Source organism: Myzus persicae, unplaced genomic scaffold (genome assembly GCF_001856785.1).
Source record: "Myzus persicae strain clone G006 unplaced genomic scaffold, MPER_G0061.0, whole genome shotgun sequence".
NCBI classification, from domain to species: domain Eukaryota; kingdom Metazoa; phylum Arthropoda; class Insecta; order Hemiptera; family Aphididae; genus Myzus; species Myzus persicae.
In genome coordinates, this window is record NW_019104105.1 from 85,680 (window position 1) to 105,001 (window position 19,322).

Below are 19,322 nucleotides of genomic sequence, written 5' to 3' on the forward strand. Positions count from 1 at the left end.
CGTATTAGTTGGTTTTTGACATTTTTGTAGGCCGTGTATTATTACTATTATGTATGAGAAAATATTTTTTTATTCATTTGTAGTTTATTAGTGGTTTTGGAGATCATAGCATATAGTAAACTATTATTGAGTGTGTCAAATTAAGATTCATATAATGTCACTAATAATAACCTACGTGATTAAGTACATAATATTTTTAATGACACTCAATGATGAGGTCAGACCAATGTTCAATCAAGAAATTGAGAGAGATATAGAGAGCTTTAAGTGAGATATGCCAGATGTTAAAGAACAAAACTAGGTTGTGACTTACAATATGTGTTTAGAAATATTTTAGAGAAGTGTATATTTAAATTAAATTAAAGTGGGTAAACCGTCTATATATAGTATATGGGTGTCTAGAGAAGTCTCTGTAACAGAAGTGTTAAATTTGAACTCAATGATATAAAATAATTGTATACCAAAAACAAAACGATTCTGTGAGAAGACTATAATATAATTAAGTATATTATATGATATTTTTGTTATTTATTTTACTATTATACATTAGTAATACAGTAGATTAAATTAATTTCATTGTGTGTATGCAATACTTATAATAATATACTTTAAAAGTTTCAAATATCCACGGTTAATATTTTTGACTCAAAACAAAATAACTAAAATTAATATTCTTCTTTTAAATTTCTGATTTCATACAAATTTGAACTTCAAATATCTATAAAAAAAACAGTGTTACTTATAAAGTTATTAGATTTTTTGTTATATTATGAACTACTTATGAGAATGTTTTAAAAATCATTAGCTTTAAAAATTTCACATTTTTTAATTTTTGACTACAAAATAATTTTCTAGAATTTTTTCAAAATTTTAACTTTAAATATTTTTTAAAAAAAGTTGTGCCTATGTATCTTTAATATTTTTCAACTGCTATTATGACTACTGAGGAATCTTGTATTACATTTTCAAGTCTTAATTGGTATATTTTTTTTAACTTTTAAAGTAATTTGTTTTGTTCTGTAAGATTATGGGAATCTATAGTACATTTATCTATAGTTATAAATTAGATCAAGATATTTGATATATCAGTAGTTTGTTCTCTTTTAAGTTGCTGTGTTCTAAACCAATCTTTAATACAATTTTCAAATGTATTTTCATAATTGTGATGAATTTTAGTACATATTTCTTATATTAAAATGATCATACCAAATCGTGCAAATAAAAATAGATAATAAATTAAGTTTATAAAATTTGAAAATCAATATTTTACACAGGTATTCATCATTTGAGCCTATCGATCTGTGTTCTAGTGTTGGATTCCCTAGTTTTATATTAAGTGTGCTAATCTATAATCTACCACATTGTCTTCAAAAGTATAAGGTACGTTTGAAAACTATTATTTTTATAATTTATAAAATTTTAATAATTGATAAAGATACAATAAAATTTAGACAAATACTATTCGTTTATAATATTATAAATCCTTAGTATTATTCAGTTTAATTCCACGCTTTATACATATATACCTAGTTGTTGCGGCTTGTGCTCTTATTTATTAGGTATGGAATATAGGTAAAGAATTATTTGTTTACCAAAAATTATAAATTCTCATGTAAAGAACTTACCAAAAAAGGCAGTAAATGGCGGTGTGCCGAAAAAAATTTCAACTCTAAGCTGTAGGTACATAGACGAGTGTAAAACTACAGTTCTCTATGACATATTATATCTAATCTAGTACAGCGGAGTGCAATGGAAGATTTAACGGAAAACCCGTTGAAATTAATAAGTAAGGAAATATCTAATAAATAAACAATGTTAAAACCGATGAATTCGATAATTTTGTTACGTATTAACTTCAGTATTGACGAATTATAGAATAAAATTATAAATTGACTGAGACGGGTTTTGCATTTTATTTTCATTTATTCTTAATTGCGCAATTGATGCATATCTTTTCAGAATACCTTTTTTGCTAGAGCAATAGATGTATATTATACAGGATAGTGTCCCAAATTCGGCGCAATTGATGAACACATGAGTAGACTACTGCAGGGGTAGGTACTTGTTAGCTTTTGTTGGACTACAACTCCCCTCATTTGAACTTTAAATACATATAACTTAGACATGAGTACCATATAAATACATAAGCTACTTGTTTTCAATTTGATTTTCATAGATAAAGTATTCCGTTTAATACTCCGCTCCGGTAAATGAAATATAAAATGTATGTTATCATTTCAAAGAAAAAAAAGAAAAAAATGATGGTGATAAAATTATAATTATTCTCATGTTGTTTTATAACGACTTAAATTATTTGAAAACATATTTTCGGAAACATTATATAAATACCTAATATTGTTATATCGTTTTTAAAATAATGACTGTCTTACGTTAAATAGTTCACCACGGGTTAGTTAATGTAGTACAGCCAGTACAGGTTAAAGCACGTAGTTCTTTTATTTAAATTAAAAGGGCAAAGCCTTCACGCGTGTCATTTATGTGCTATACTTACTTAAAAGTGTTTACTACTCGAAATTACCAAAAATAAGAGACACTGAATTGGACGAATATCATTTTCGAATTCGTGTACGGGGGAACGATGATAATAACAACAAAAAAAACATCTCAAAAAAAAAAAAAATTATAAAATGTTATTCAATTATTTGCGAGTATGGAGACGAACGGACATTTCATCGCCGACGGGTGAACTTGACCAATTCCGCCAGCCACTCCATGGCGTCGCTCAACCCGTCGTCGGCCGGCTGGTCGGCCGCCGATATTGCGTCCGTGCTGGCCAACCGCCAAGGACGGTCCTGTTCCATGTGCTCATGCAGTCTGAGTGCTCCGGCCATGGCAGATGCGCCGCACGCGTCTGGCGCCGCAGTCTTGTTGGCCACGAACAGTATGGGCAGGTCCGGTCGATCGGCCACGTCAGGGTGTCGGAGCATCATGTCCAGCTCGTCCTTGACCACAGCAAATCGCATCTGGTCCGTACTGTCTACCACGAACACGATGGCATCGCACTGGCCGTACATGGACTCCCACATGCTCCGGTACCCGTCCCGGCCAGACATGTCGCTGGCGGTGAACTTGACGTTGTTGACTGCAACAGTACACAAAACAGACAGCGGGTGAGTGAAGAGCCAAGAGACTCTTGGTCTTGCGATGGTTACAAAATATAATTTTAAAAAGTATTTCAAATAGGCTTGTGTTTAAAATGATACATCAATCAACCTGCTATTATAATTATTTAATTATACATATATTATTAATTGTAAATGCATATAATAGCAGTATCATTTCAGTACGAATGTTCAAAGGTGAGCAAGTTAATACGGAAAAAATTATGAACTTTAACCCAGTTCAAAAAAAGTTAATTTACTTTTTCAATAAGTACGTAGATTACGTAAAGAGTGACTGCGTTTTTGAGAAATATCTAATTTCCTAAATTATAATTATAATCAATTTTATAGAATTATTTATCATAATGTACAGCAGTGGCGCTAAAGTGTTTGAAAAATATTATGAAATTGTACATTAAGGGGCCTATCTTAAAAACTATCGTTTTTATTTATCTTTATAATTAAAATGCTTTATACATAAAATGCTGCATAATTTATAATTTTATTGAAAAAATTTCCTGGTCAATGCAAGTGCACTATATAATATAATGTTGTCTACAAGTATAAACAGCAATGCAGCATATCATATTTGACGTATATATATACAAATATACAACTATATTTATACGATAATTTAATTTTCAAGTTATTTTTCGAATTTTTTTCAATTTCCAGAATCTGATTACTGGCCGTATTTTTCTTATCGAAAGTTGTTATTTGTACCTACTGGACACTTATAAATATAATAATATTGTTAACCTTTGTCTTATGGCTTTATGCCTGTATCCAATATACTAAAATATTATGTCCATATTCAAAATTATTTTATCGAGAAAAATAACAGAAATATTTGTGTTATTATAGTATTGAAAGATTTTTATTTTTTTTATTAATATTTAAGTATATAAACGTAGAATGTCAATAATTTTTGAACTTGATAGATCATTTTTAAATCAACTGAAAAGCTAAGTTATTTCGACTGCCAATTAAACTAGTTAAGTTACAAAGTTTATTAGAAAATAAACTAACTAGTTAAAATACAGTAGATACATTGTCAGACACTATCATCATTATTGACCTATGATACTATAATTATTATTGTTATATTTTTTCCCAAATATTAAAAATATGTAACCATATTGTATATATAATAATAAGTTTACATTACAATGGCAGGGAAACTTAAATAAATAAAAAAAAATTATAAACGTTAATAAAATCCCAATTAGTTCATTCTCATACTACTCGGTGACGCCGTGCCCTATTCTGTCTCAGTGAAAGTTTTTTGATTCGTAAATTTTTATTTGTTTATGAGGAATATAAAAATGCATCGAATTTGCCTATATAAACCCCTTTTATTCATATAGGTTATTTGACTAAAATAATTAACTGTTAACTAAAGACGGGATTCATATGTATTTAAAATTTTTAAATATGCATGCAAACATTCAATAAAAAAGTCAAAATATGCAAGAAAAAGATACAAAAGATGCAAAATAAAATTTTAAATTTTATTGCGTTTTATATTTGTTTTAAAATTTGCAGTGATGATTATTTATTAATTTTGACAAAATTTTCATAAACAAAAAGTAAGATGTATAAAATAACAAATATCTAATACAATAATGTAATTTGTTAAATTGTAATTTAATTTTTAATCATTGATACATCGTAAAAAATATTTTATTAAAATTAAATAGTAGATACATTGGTGATATACTGTTATAAATATGAAGTACGAACAATATAATGTAGAATGTTAATTGAGAAAAAAATAACCTAACCTATTTTTAGCACCCGAATATTCTTTAAGATGTAAAATATTTGATATTAATATTATATAAACGTACCTTTAATTTGTTTTTTTGCCCAACACCTTTTTAGAATGTTATAGGTGTATATTTGTACGGTTTTTTGTTAAAATATGCAAAAATAATATTTTTGCATATTATGCAGAACATACACTAACGTCAGAATATGCACAATAAAATATTGATATTTAATCAGTCAAGTAATGATTAGTCTACATTCATTGACTGCATGTATATGACGTTGAAAATAGCAACATGCATTTTATGCAAAATCCGGTCTTTACAAATAACTTACTATTTATTTATTAGATTAATCTTATAAACAGTTTTATTATAGGGGTTTTAAATTCAAATTTGGACGAAATTAGATATTTTAACTGAGAATAATGATTTTAAATAATTTATTGTAGTTGAAAAAGATAGTATTAGGTATAAATAACTATTTGAATCTTTTAAAGAATATTATTATATCATACACGCAATGACATTTTCAAACTAAGAATTTGAAAAAAATACCTACTTTATGAGGTATGAGCTGGAATACTTAGGGACCTAGTAATTAATAATATAGGCTGACAGACGGTCTACGCTTAAGAATCATTTTTCAAGTCCAAATAATATATATATAATGATTTTATATCATTAAATTCAAATTTAACACATCCGTTACAGTGACCCATTGGACACCAAATGTACAACTGCCAGCAGGGCTGTACCCAATTGCTCACCGTTTTAAAACTTTGTTCTTGTTTTTTTTTCTTTTTAAATTGTGTATAGAAAAACGGGAGTTTTAAGCCAAACCAGTATTTGACATTTTTTTTACGGTGCGGTTACTTTACTAATAACTATAGGTTCTTTAAATTTTCACCAAATGTATATTTATGACCATTATTTTTTGTTTTCCCAATTATCAAGAATAATACTTTACATTTTCTATTTTAACCTTTTAAATGTACAAACTTATCTTATTTGTAATCAGAAACAACCCTCAAAGTTAAAAATAATTTTTTTCCACCACTTTTTGTTTATACAAACACACAAATACACAATAAAAAAAAGGGGGTAAGTGGATGTCGCCCCACTGTACATTAGGTACCTAGAAGGTCGCTGTAATGGATGGTATTAAATTTAAATTCAATGATTGAATGATATAATATCATTGTAGGTATACTAAAAACTATATAAAAAAATTCTGAGTGAGGACGGTACCTATGTCCGCAGTCTAGGATATTTCATATTGTTAGTTGTTACCTATTACTTATTAGTATGGTAGCTGGTAGGTTGAATTAATATTATTCTTAATTTATCAGTGATACTGGAAAAATATTATATATATTGATGTAAAATTGGGCTGTTTCGGAACCAAATTACAACAAAATTACTAAAATCGTTATTCTTTGAGTTTATATGTAATTTCGACTAAATTTTAACTTGAAATAGTTATAAAAAAAGTTGTTCTTATGTTTATTCTTAGATTTTTTGGTTACAAAATTAACCACTTACGTAGAACCTTGTTTTAAATTTTCAATTCTTAGCTATAAAATTTGAACATTTAATACATTTTCAATTTTCAGTTTGAGAAATTTTGTAAAGATTCGAAGTTCAAATGATTATAAAACAAAAACTTGTCAATGTATTTTTTAATATTTTTCAACCAATATTGTAACAATATATTAGGAGCCTTGTATTAAATGTTCATGCTTTAAAATTGCTTTTTGACCCAACAAATAAAATTTTATTGACATTTAGAGAAAAAAAACTTATCCGTTAACAGCTCAAAACGTGTCAAAATATTTTGAAAATGTTATCAAGTAAGTAAAATTGATAAACTAAACATGTGTTGTAAATTACAAGTATCTACCTACAGTTATTTGTTTTTGAATAACAACAAAATAAGGAAATTGCTACATGAGAAATCTAGAAAATATCCTATGTAAAAATTTGAACTTCAAACGCTCATACAAATTTAATTTGACTTTCAGGTAGAATTTATTTTGATAAAAGTAGACAAACTTGTTTTAAATTTTCAAATCTTAGATATTATTATGAAAAAAAAATTATTATGAATTTCTAGCTTAAGATAATTTGCAAATTTGCGTCATTTCTACGTATTTTGTCAAAATTTGAAATGTATAAAAAATAATTGTGAACTTAAGCTCAACTATTTTTTTTAATTTCACAAACAACAGCTTATGAGGAACCTTGAATTATATTTCAAGTTTTTTGACAGAGCTAACATTTTTTTATCAACATTAATCGAAAAAACTGTAATAATAATCGAACATTTCATATGCCAGTAAATAGTTTAACATGAGTCAAAATAATTTGAAAGTGTTATTGTATATAGAAAATGCTAACACGAATTTTCAGTGAATATTTTATATATCTATGGTCATTTTTTTAGAGTACACTAAAAACCAAAATCGAAAACTGGTTTTTATTTGTTATTTCTGTCACTTTTGAAGAATATTGGGAATTTTAAATTTTGATCTGCCGAATCTACCAACTAGATTCTCTTTTCTACCAGAAAAATTGTTGTTGAAGAAAATCGAAGCACTTTTAATGCCCCCAACAGTGATGACAGACACAAAAATAAAAAACACATATCATTGTAAAATCAATACATTCATCCATCATCTTAAAATCTAAAATGTAACTTTGTTGTGACGTGACTATTTTTAATCAAAATCAAGAGTAATAAATAAAACCTCAGTAATACCGAGCTTTTTTTTTTTTAAATTACGGATTCCTTTTGTTTGTTTTAAGTTTTTTTTATATAAAAGTTTAGCTTTTCTATTTATCGAATGAGGCAATACAAAGTCGAAAAAATACCGGTTTTCACCTAAGGTGACTTTTGCCGGGCAACGCTGGGTGGGACAGCTAGTAGACAATAAAAATTAAAAAAACTGGAATCCACTTCAAACACTGTACCTATATCATTTAAAATAACACGTCCAAAACTCTCGGAAAACTTTAAAAAAGAACGTTAATTATGACTATACAGACTATTTTGGAGCAATATGAACCGTTGACATTTCAAACTCTCTTAAAATGCATATATCTGCATATGATTCCAGGCTTTAAAACTATTTTTATTAGTACAAATAAGGCTTGAACGCAGATTCACTATATTATTCTAAGTTAATTAATTTTATCTCACTGAAAAAAATCCTGGCTATGTGCCTGTTTTGGTATAGTTTAAAATATGTACAGTGTACACAAGAACAGTTATTAACTATAATAAAGCCACTGTTGTAACAATATGTTCTAGAATTTTGATAACATTAATGCTAAATATGGCGTCAATTCCAGATATGACATTTAATAGAATTGTAAATTATACATTACATTATTGAAAAATAATAATTTAAAATTTTTTTATTATCCACAAGACTAACATTTGTATTAATTCTGCTATAGTGTATACTACGATAAGTTTTTATTTATGACACAAATATTATTAATAATGATCAATATAAATATATTAAATATATAAATAAAATAAATAAATAAATTAAAAATATTTTAATATTTTAATTTATATATTTAATATATAAATACATAAATTGTATGGGGTCAAATGCCGGTTCTTCAAATTTTTTGAAAATTATATAGAATATTTTAGTAGCCCCCTTAATTATAAATATTTATAATCCATATCCATTAATCTACTGCCCGATATCTTTTTTAGGGGGACGGGAAGTGCCTCAGTTAATTAATAGTAAATAACTAGATAATAACAAAAATAATTTAAAATAGTATTATATTTAAATAATAGTAATACAATAAAAATATAAACATTTTGTACATTTTACATAATACATAATACATTATCCACACTACAAAATAGTAGATTTGTATCTAAACTAAAAATATTTTCATTTATTTTATAGAAACATTTAATTAATTTGAACACAACGCACTTTAAAGGTACTTTCTAAATATTAAATTTAAATTATTCTTAATCATAAATACTTAAAGACAATATTATATTACACTATGTATGACATTTAAATTAAAAATATAGGGTACTAATTCAGTAATGTTTGATTAAACGCAAAAATCTCTTTTCTTGGTCAAAATTAATGAGGATAATCAACTATATAATATTAAGTATTTAAAATTATCATGCATTTTTAAAAATTATCATCGATTTTTATAGTTTTAAATTATAGTAAAAAAACAATTAATGAAATATGATTTATAAAAATTTAAAAAAAACTAAAAAGATACTTACTTTTATTTAAGTAAAATGGAATATTTTAATATCACAAAACATTATTCTTACCATATAATCTACCACGATCAACGAAAGAAAAATATTGTACAAAATATACAAAAGTATGTGTATGAAATTTGTATTTAAGACAATTATGATAAATTACAATTAAAAAATAATAATAAATAATATATTTTGTAAAAACAGGAGATTTATTATTTATTGTTTAAAACCTCTATCTTTTCTACTTTTTTTATTTGTTTTGAATTATGGGTAAATTATAAGTTTGATATTAAAACAGCAATACAGTGATAATGGATAATGTCAATTTATATGAATACATTTTTTATACTTAATTAAGTTTCATATAGATAAATATGGCTTAAACTAATACGGACAGCCACATTCAGCTGAATAACGACATATTAATGATTGCCATGGTAGACCATTGGCTCTTTGATCTTTAATTATACGTTTTGCTTTAGGCAAACCAAATGTATGAGTTACTCTAGAGTAATTTGGTAATATCCATTTATTACACAACATACAACGACCAACAACATCAAAATGTGTCCACAGTGAGCGAGGTAAATCTTGTCTCTTAAATGGTATTAAATTATCTAATATATTGTTAAATGCCAAATGGCTTAATGGTTTAATACCAACGTGACGTAAATTTTCAGTATTTAATGTATCTAAATATATTTTTATGTGGTCAAACTCTAGAGATCTCGGTAACTGAAATAAGTTATTTGATATGTCGATTTCTTTGAAGATTTTACTAGACAAAATATGAGGAAAGTATTTTATTGAGTTGTCAGCAACAAATAAGCATTCGAGTTTCTTAAGCTCACCAATGATCTGAGGTAAATATGACTGAAAAAAAACAAAATTTTTAAATTACTAAAGCAACTATTTAAATTTATCTTGCATACACAATAATAATTTTTTTTCTATTATATTCAAGGTTTTATCATAATTAAAAATTTAGAGCCCTGAATTATATGCATTCACATGTTTATTTATAATATATGGTGTATGCTATGTGCAAGTAGTTTGAAATATTGACTTTTTGTACAACACCAAGTTTTGTTTTGAATAATATTAATTGTAGGACTATTTCATAAAAAGCTTATCCTATGGGATAGGTTAATATAATATATTATTAATCTTAGGTTAATATAATTAATCAACAAATTTATATTTTAATGTTTTAAATTGGATGTCTGTGTTATGTTTTTTTTCTTTGATCCACAGGCAACGTAGCAAATGTGAGTTTACCAGAATCAATCATTTATTATTAGCTCTAATATTAGAGTAAAATAACCTATTATAAAAGTTGCTAACATAGATGTTTCTACGTTGGATTTTTTATGATGTTTCAATTTTTAGGCCTTACCTAAATAAACATTTTTAAATTGTTATACTTACTTCCTCATAACTTACATAAAAATTTTAACATGTTAAAAAATTCTGTATAAGCACCAAAAAAATGTTTTAACTTATGAAACTTAAAGATAGATCAATTCACTATATTACCTATTACAGCTATTAACACAAGATTGGTTCTGCAGACAGAAAATTTGCTACTTTACGGTTAGGTCAGAAAAATAAAACCGAGAGCACACAATAATAATAATAAGGTATAATAAATATGAATAAAATAAATTAATTATTTGAGTATTCTTCTGGAAAAGGCAAAAAATGTTAAATTTATTCTTGATATAAAAGTTGTATGCGTTTTTTTTTTTTATCGAGTATATTGAATATATAAATATAATAAACATAACTACTTATTTAGGTAGTCACTTTTTCTCTGCAAATATTTTTAATTGTTGAATTGGTACATACAATTCTGGGTTTTAGATAAATTACAAAAAGAGTAATTAATTTTTGGCTTTTATCTATAATCTATATTCTCAAAAAAAGAATACCTAATATTGTTAAAAATAATATTGTCATATACAAATGTTCAATCCTCAACAACTAGCATCACCAAGCATATTAAATCAAGAAAATTGATTGGATATTAAATAAGTAAATAAAACAGTAAAATATGCATGTAAAATATATTATGTAAGTACAGAAAATGATACAACAATATTGACTGTATGTCTATTGTCTATACAGTCTGTTTCTTTTTAAAGATAACACTAAATAATTCTGTCCAGTGACATCAGATTGATATGCGGTTTTCGGGAGGAGATAGGGAATACTTAAATTCTTTACGAATTTTTTTAAGTCAATTTGGTCTTTTACACCATAGCTCTAAAATCAAAATTGACTAAATGACAATGAGTTAAAGTTTCGATTAAAACTATTGAATTTTTCAACAATCGTACTAGAATTTTATGAATTTTTATGAAATCTCAAGTATTTTTTTTTTTTGTACCTGTAGGCTTGCAGACATTATTAAATCATTTAAATTTAATTTTGAGGAATTAATTAACATCCATTAGACGTAAATGTTTAATTTACTAAGAAAAAATTAAATAAACTAATATGATTTATTTCTCATATTTCTTCTATTATTAAAGTTTCAATTTCAATTATTAATTGTATGGTTTTTTGTTACTTTTCATGATACAAGTGGGTAATTACTTGTAATGTCTATGATTATTTTATTTACAGCCATTTATTAAATAAACTAAATTTACTAAAATACTTGAAATTTCATAAAAATTCATAAAATTCTAATACGATTGTTGAAAAGTTCAATAATTTTAATCAAAACTTTAACTCATTGTCCTATAGTCAATTTTGATAGATATGGTGAAAAGGACCAAACTGACTAAAAAATTCGGTCAATCTGAATTTGGTATTCAAAACACTTTAAAAAAAATGCAAGTTGTATTGGGCATGCGCACACGGAAAGATGTAAAAATGTAAAAATCATCAAAAAATGTGTATTTAGGTATTCCCTATCTCCTCTTGAAAACCGCATATCAATCTGATGTCACTGGACAGAATAATTTAGTGTTACCTTTAAAAAGGTAGACACTGTATACTACGTACAGTTTATCAATGCATTGAAGAAGGAAATTAGAGAACAAAACAATAGTCTATAAAAGTGCATGATAAAAAAGACTTTTAGTAATTATGTTATTATTAGTAATAATTAATTCATAAATTACCAGCTTATTATTGCGTGCAGATAAAGTTTCTAGATTTTTCAGGAAGGATATTTCAAATGGCAATGTTTTCAATCCTATGGAATCCATTTTCAAGGTTCTTAATGAATTGCAAATTGTGGTTATAGATGTCCAATTCCAAAGGACATCTTGTTCATTTTTTGAAGTTGGCAGTTTACTACCTGAAATGCTAAAATATTCAAGGGATAATTGGCCAATTTGAAAAGGAATTTTAGGTAAATCGCAGTCTTCCAGCAGTAGTGTCTTCAAATGTCTCATGTTCAATATACGGTTGTCAAAACGTTGAATAGATGAGAACTGGAGAGCCATTGGATCAAAACGATTCATTTGAACCTTTTTAGTAGGCACTGTCTTAGGCATTAAATGTGTTCTAATGTTTACATTTTTTCCGGCAATAATGGTCTTAAGTTGACGAAAGAACAAGTAAAGCAGTCTCTTGTCATCGCATACTATCAACAATGCTTGTTTGGGCTCACTGAACTCCAATCCTATCTTCCCATCATTGATGAACTTGTGGTATATGTTTTGCAACATAGTGAGCTTGTAGCTCATAATGTTCGGGAACATTGAGTTCTTCACACATACATAGTAATCGTCGTTTACTCTTTTGGTCATCACACACGATCTGAGAGACCGTGTGTTCGGTCGAGTAGCATTCAGATCTTGGATAATGAGCGAACAGGTAATTAACATCGTTACTACCACACGCGCGTTCACAATTAATCAAAAACGAAGAGTATCGAAGATTCGACAATTGAATAACTAATCCAAGACAATTAACTAGGTACCTCGAATTTATTGATCCACGATGGTCGTGTACTGTTCCGGTAATCTTAATTCTCGATTCGTTATCACGACGTCTTGCGACATAAAACAAATTTAAATAATACTTATATTGATCAGATTGGAAACAACGCTCAGTCAGCTGATTGGTTGCTTGTGTTTTTATTTTTATTCTCTCCGCGAATTATTATTCCGATGTATGGAGGTACAATAACGTTGAAGAAGAAAAATTTGATAGCCCGTACTGTTAACGGAATAGTTACGTACCGGCTCGTATCGCAGTTTGAGTAATGAGTACGATACGGATCGGTACGTATCGCTGGTATACTGCATACAACATGACTTCTTGAAAGCGCAGTATTGAAACGATAGTCTATACACAAGTCACTGCAATTTCTTGCTCGAAAATTTTGCTTCCTTCCAATTAAACCATAAGTATATTAAAGCACCATAATAAGTGTCGGGTAAACTTTAAAAAAAAATGTTTGATTATTGATTACCTACTAATTAGTTAATACAATTTGACAAATGAATTAAGAGCAGTAGCGTCAGAAACATTGTTAATGATAAGTATTTAAATGTTTGAATGTGTGAAGGCCCAGCTACAGTAAGAGCTGAGCAGAAACTGAAATACACGTATTTGAGATAGGTACGTAACTGAGTTACATTTGTAACTTGTATCTTGTATTTTTTAGTTATATTTTTGGAGTGACTTATAATAATTGATATATACAAGATACTTGAATATTAAAATGTTATACTATGTTTTTTAAATCTTAAATTTAAAATGTTGGTACCTATTCGGGTAGTAAGCTAGGTATACCTACCGGCAAATTGTTACTTACCTAGGTACTGGGATATATGACGTACCTCCGTCATATTCTTGTAAAAGTTGTATTTTTATTTCATTCTATTTCGGGAAAATACCTGTTAGTTGTGACTTGAGTCGTCATGATTTACGATAAACTACATTAAACTAACCTTTACAATACTACAATATAGGTACCTAATATCCATTATGATACGTAACTGGCAACTGATATATATCCACCAAGACATTTCAGAAAACTTACTTTTTCAGGAATGACTTAAAAACAACAAGAGTACATGACATATAACAAATAACTATAGGTACTCTATAAAACATTTTAAAATACTGGGCAATGATGACCATCAGTAATTCATCAAGTACATACGCTTTCGTCTAGTAGTTTTTAATTAATTAGTAGGTAGAGCAAGGCCGTAATTTTGGAGGGGGTTAGTTAAAAGTATAAATATTTTAGCTGTGAATACCCTATTGTTTATTGATTACAATTGTACATTTTCATTAAAGTAATAATAACGAGCATAACTTGTTTTAATATTTTGAACGTAAAAATAATGAGTATTCTGTCTTCTGTACCTATACGGCTATACCTATATATTAAAATAAGTTGGACCCCCAAAAAGTGTGTTTTTAGTTACGGCTTACTGCTTAGGCGTAGAGTAGGTTCGCCGTTTTTGGTCGCAAACCTACTACACGAATACTAAACTGTTTATCTTTTATGTGATGTAAATTATAGTATTTTAGATACGGTTCAACTTTTCATCCTATGTACTTACAGATTAAGAGAACGCCATACGGCATTTGTTGTCTCGGTCTTACAAGCGTACAACATGGCAAATTTAAATGTACAGTTTAAAAATGGTCATAAACTCATAACTTATTTTAAAATTATAATATCAATACAATCCTCCGAGATGCTCTTGATAATATTCTTGCCTTTAAATTTTATACGAAATAAATTTACTCTAATTTTAGAAATTACAGAGTAAAATGTATTATTGTGAACTAAAAATTTGACATGTTCTACTTTTGTGAGACGAAGACAACAAATGCCCATATAATAACGCCCTATTACGATAGATACCTAATCCACCAGACATTGTCATTCAGATTTCTGACACTTCTATTAAAATACTTAACTCAAAATCTATATACCAACCTACAAGACAATACAATATTAAACAAAATGAAAATTTAGATAAATTAAACTGTTTTGACGTAGGTATTAAAAGAAGATGATAACTTTCTTATGTTCTCATTTCAGGACCAGGACACGGTCTGTCAACATCTCCAGATAGTTAGGTATAAAAAAGCTGACTTAAAATTATTGCGATATTTACGATTTAGGCTAGCTAGATAGCTTAACACTTATCGAAGTAGGTACAGTTTAGTAGGTATTTAATAACTTTTAATTTTATACTCTTTACTTTTTTAATATTTTAAAATACCAACATTTAATGAATACTTTTATATTTTAGTTAAATGAATCAAGTAAAACAATTAAAATTATATTTAGGTAGGTTTATCAAAAAAGTTCATTATTTAAGATTTTTTAGTATTTTTTTATTTTTTACATGGTGTATAAATACACATGACTCACAAAACATAAAACAAATATCTTCCAATAAACCAAATTACAATTACAGATAATTGTCTTAGGTACCTTTAGGTTTGAGAGATCAATTCATTCTAATACTAAAATGTAAAGCTTATACCACAAAATTAGGCTACTAAGCACAAATTTGCTGTTTTACCATAATAAAACAGAGATAATACAAGAGAGGGTGTGGCTGTGGAATCTTTTTATTTATATTCATATTGGCTTGGTAATAATAAAATAACAGTTTTTTGTCAATTGATAATCAATTGTCTACATAATAAGGAATATGTAGGTACAATAAAGCATATATTAAAATCGTTTATTATTTTTTAATTTGTTGTTTTTACAATAATATTGATAATTAAATTGTATTATGATTATTGTATTTTAATATTTAGGTATAGCTTGCATACCAAGTTTTAAACAAACCTATTATTATTTATAACTTAAAAGTTATAAGGTATAACATAAAAAAAACTTTTTAAAACTAAAATACTTTTATAATATTAATTGTACCAGTTCAAACTTCGATTAATATACTTTATACATGACAAGCTATATATTATTGTAATAATTTTAAAACCAAAGAAGTCCTTCTGTCGTATAGTAGGTATATTAGTTTCAAGTACCTATAGGTACCTAATATAATATATTATGTTGGTAGTTATATGTAAATTTTACTCGAAAATATCCAATTCTGAACTAATATTAACTTAATATCTAACCCATAAAAAATATTTATGGAATTACACTAAACTTTTTATAACTCTTGTATAAGCAAAAGGTATATGGAACTATATATTACATTTTCAAATCTTAGGTATGAATATTAATTTAAATGTTATTCACTATCAACTAGGTGCAAAATAATTTGCAAATGTTCGCAACTATGACAATTTTTAACAATTTAATTGAATACGCTCAACGTTATTTTAATTTCAATACAACAACTATATGAAGAACCATCTATTATATTTTCAAACTGTTTGACCGAAAATCTATTTTTCATCGATGGAATAGGAGTTTATAGAAAAAATATCGAACATTGCATGTGTCTTTAATAGCTTAAAAATATTTAGTGAAAATTTAGAGTATCTATCCACGGTTAGATACGAGTAATCCCACGAAGTTAATCTGCGAGTAAAAACAACAGTTAACTATTATCAATTAAGTAATTTATAAAAAATAATAATTTTTAATATTCCTACTATACACAGTGAAGTGAAAGTGTGAAGTGTGAACCATTTTTTTTTGTGGGGATTAGGGAGAGTAAAATAAGTGTTATACTAATACCTCAATTAAAAATAGTTATTGATAACGTCCTGATGATGTTATTAGGTTAATAAGTTAATAAGTTGGTAAGTTGTATTTTAAATCGTGCTGAATATTCAACCAAAGATAATGTTGAAAAAAGATCAACTTTTCTCGTAGGAAAGTGAATCTAGTTAGTGCATTCGAGAGATCAACATTTAAAATGTCCAATAGTTTTCAAAAGCAATAGGAAAAACAAACAAAAATTAAGGAAGAACGGGAACCAGTTTTCGATTTTGGTTTTTAGTGTTACTTAAAAAAAATGACCATAAATACATGACATTTTCACTGAATATTTGTGTAAGCATTTTCTGTATACCATACAATTTTCAAAATATTTTGATTGTCGTTGAACTATTTATAGGCATATGAATTTTTGATTATTATTTGTTTTTTTTAAACTACTGTCGATATAAAATTTTCCCTCAGTCAAAAAACTAGAAAATGTAATAGAAGGTTCCTTGTAAGTTTCTGTTAGTTGAAATTTAAAAAAAAAGTTGAGCTTAGGTATATGATATATAAGTTATATCCTCAGTTATTTATGAGTGTTGAAACTTAGAATTTCGATAAAATTCATAAAAATCACGAAAATTAGCAAATTATATTTAGTTAGAAATTCATAAAAATTTTCTATTTATATCTAAGATTTAGAAATGTAATACAAGATCTCTTATGAGTTGGTTTACCTTTAACAAAAAAAAAATTTCTATCGAAAAGTCAAATTCAATTTTTATGAGCGTTTGAAGTTAAAATTGTTATAACATTAGATTATATTAAGCTGTTGACGGACATTTTAAATTTTCATTTTTTTTCATTTCTTTTTTCTATAAATGTCCATAAAATTTTATTGGTTTGGTCAACAAGCATGAAAATTTAATACAAGATTCTTGATAACTTTTTACAATAGGAGTTGAAAAATATAAAAAACACATACCTAGGCACGATTTTTTTTATTAAGTTCAAATTTTGACAATATTTATCAAATTGAAAATTGAAAATGATTTTGTAGTTATTAAATCTTCAATTTTCATAGCGAAGGATTGAAAATTTAAAACAAGGTTCCACTTAAGCAGTTTTTTTCTATTACTGAGAAATCGAAAAAATATACGAATACAGTTATTTTTACAGACATTTTAAGTTCAAATTTGGACAAAACTGCATATTAACACAACAGAATAAAGTTTATCATTTTTTTGTAATTCAGTTCCAAAACAGCCCAATTTTACATAGGTATATTTAATATATTTCCGGCATCACTGATGATTTAAGATCAATATTAATTCAATTTATCGGCTACCATCATATTAATAATAAGTAATAACAGTATAAAATATCCTAAACTGACATACCGTCTCCGCTCAGAATCGTTTTTCGTATACAATGATATGATATTGAATTAAAATGAAATACCATCCATTACAGTGACCTAATGTACAGCTGAGCGACATCCACTTACCCTCATTTTCTTAATATTTTTTCTTTTAACCCAATTATTGAGAAAATTACTGGATATTTTCACTTCCGATCTCTGAAGTATACCAAAAGTTCCAAACACACTAAAGTGTCAAAGTACCAACCAGTTTCACTTTTCTAACATAAAAAATATTAAATTTTTTATTCTAATACCTAACTGGTAGGTTAGTTATTTACAATTATAAAAAATGCCTTCAGATCATAAAAAAACACACACAAAATCAATACGACGAGTCGCTCCATTCAAAGAATTTAAAATTAAAATAAATTTTTTATCTTTTATGTAAAACCGTGATGAGTTATTATGATCCTGAACATGATTTAGCCTACACAGCTAAAAGACACTCCTTAACAATGTGCACAATAGCACTGATAGTGGTTATATTTTGTAATTTTTTATGTTATAGAGACACTCACACACGAACATATCGGTGGTAAAACCGACGGTGGGCGCGATCAGTTTTCTTGACAGTTGTTCGCGTTCCGGTTTCAGACGGTTCAGCAGTGTGCTCTTGCCGGCGTTATTCAGCCCGACGAATAGCACTCGCGCTTTCCGCCTGCGTGGTGTCCGCCTCACAAAGCCCAGCATCCTCGTCAGCTTCCGCCAGATATTCATTATCTTCTGCGATGGCCGATGGTTACAGGCGTACAAGAGGGTGGTGGTAGCAACTTGTGCTCCTTCCTTAAAAACGCCACGTTTCCGGACAGTTGTCTTCCTCGACGTAACTCGGCCTGATTTGAAGAGCAAAACTGACGATGACCTGCAAGACTCGTCGACATTGATAAAGCTGCTCTCGCACGCGCGCTCACTAGCCGCCTAACTAACTTATAAGTAGGTACATACCTACCTAGCTACCAACCCTGTTCCCACGACAATCGTCATGGTTACCCGGTACGAACTTGTGCAACACAACAGCTATACTCTCGATCATTATAACTATTATTATTATTATCATTAAATATTTATGTTTGGATTAAAGCCACTGCATGACTACAAGGGGTATAATATGGTAATAACTAATTAG

At 27.5% G+C, this 19,322-nt stretch overlaps 2 protein-coding genes across 2 annotated transcripts; both read right to left on the minus strand.

Moving 5' to 3' along the window:
* Positions 1-914: 914 nt before the first annotated feature.
* Positions 915-18,938, minus strand: LOC111038787 (ADP-ribosylation factor-like protein 6). The gene is made up of 2 exons (XM_022322019.1): positions 18,715-18,938; positions 915-3,103 (listed from the first exon to the last, which is right to left on the minus strand). The coding sequence occupies exons 1-2, from the start codon at positions 18,911-18,913 to the stop codon at positions 2,691-2,693; spliced, it is 612 nt and encodes a 203-aa protein (XP_022177711.1). The 5' UTR covers positions 18,914-18,938; the 3' UTR covers positions 915-2,690.
* On the minus strand, positions 9,518-13,247 carry LOC111038786 (leucine-rich repeat protein 1-like). The gene is made up of 2 exons (XM_022322018.1): positions 12,287-13,247; positions 9,518-10,028 (listed from the first exon to the last, which is right to left on the minus strand). Exons 1-2 carry the CDS (start codon positions 12,995-12,997, stop codon positions 9,540-9,542), a joined length of 1,200 nt encoding a protein of 399 aa, XP_022177710.1. The 5' UTR covers positions 12,998-13,247; the 3' UTR covers positions 9,518-9,539.
* Positions 18,939-19,322: the final 384 nt, after the last annotated feature.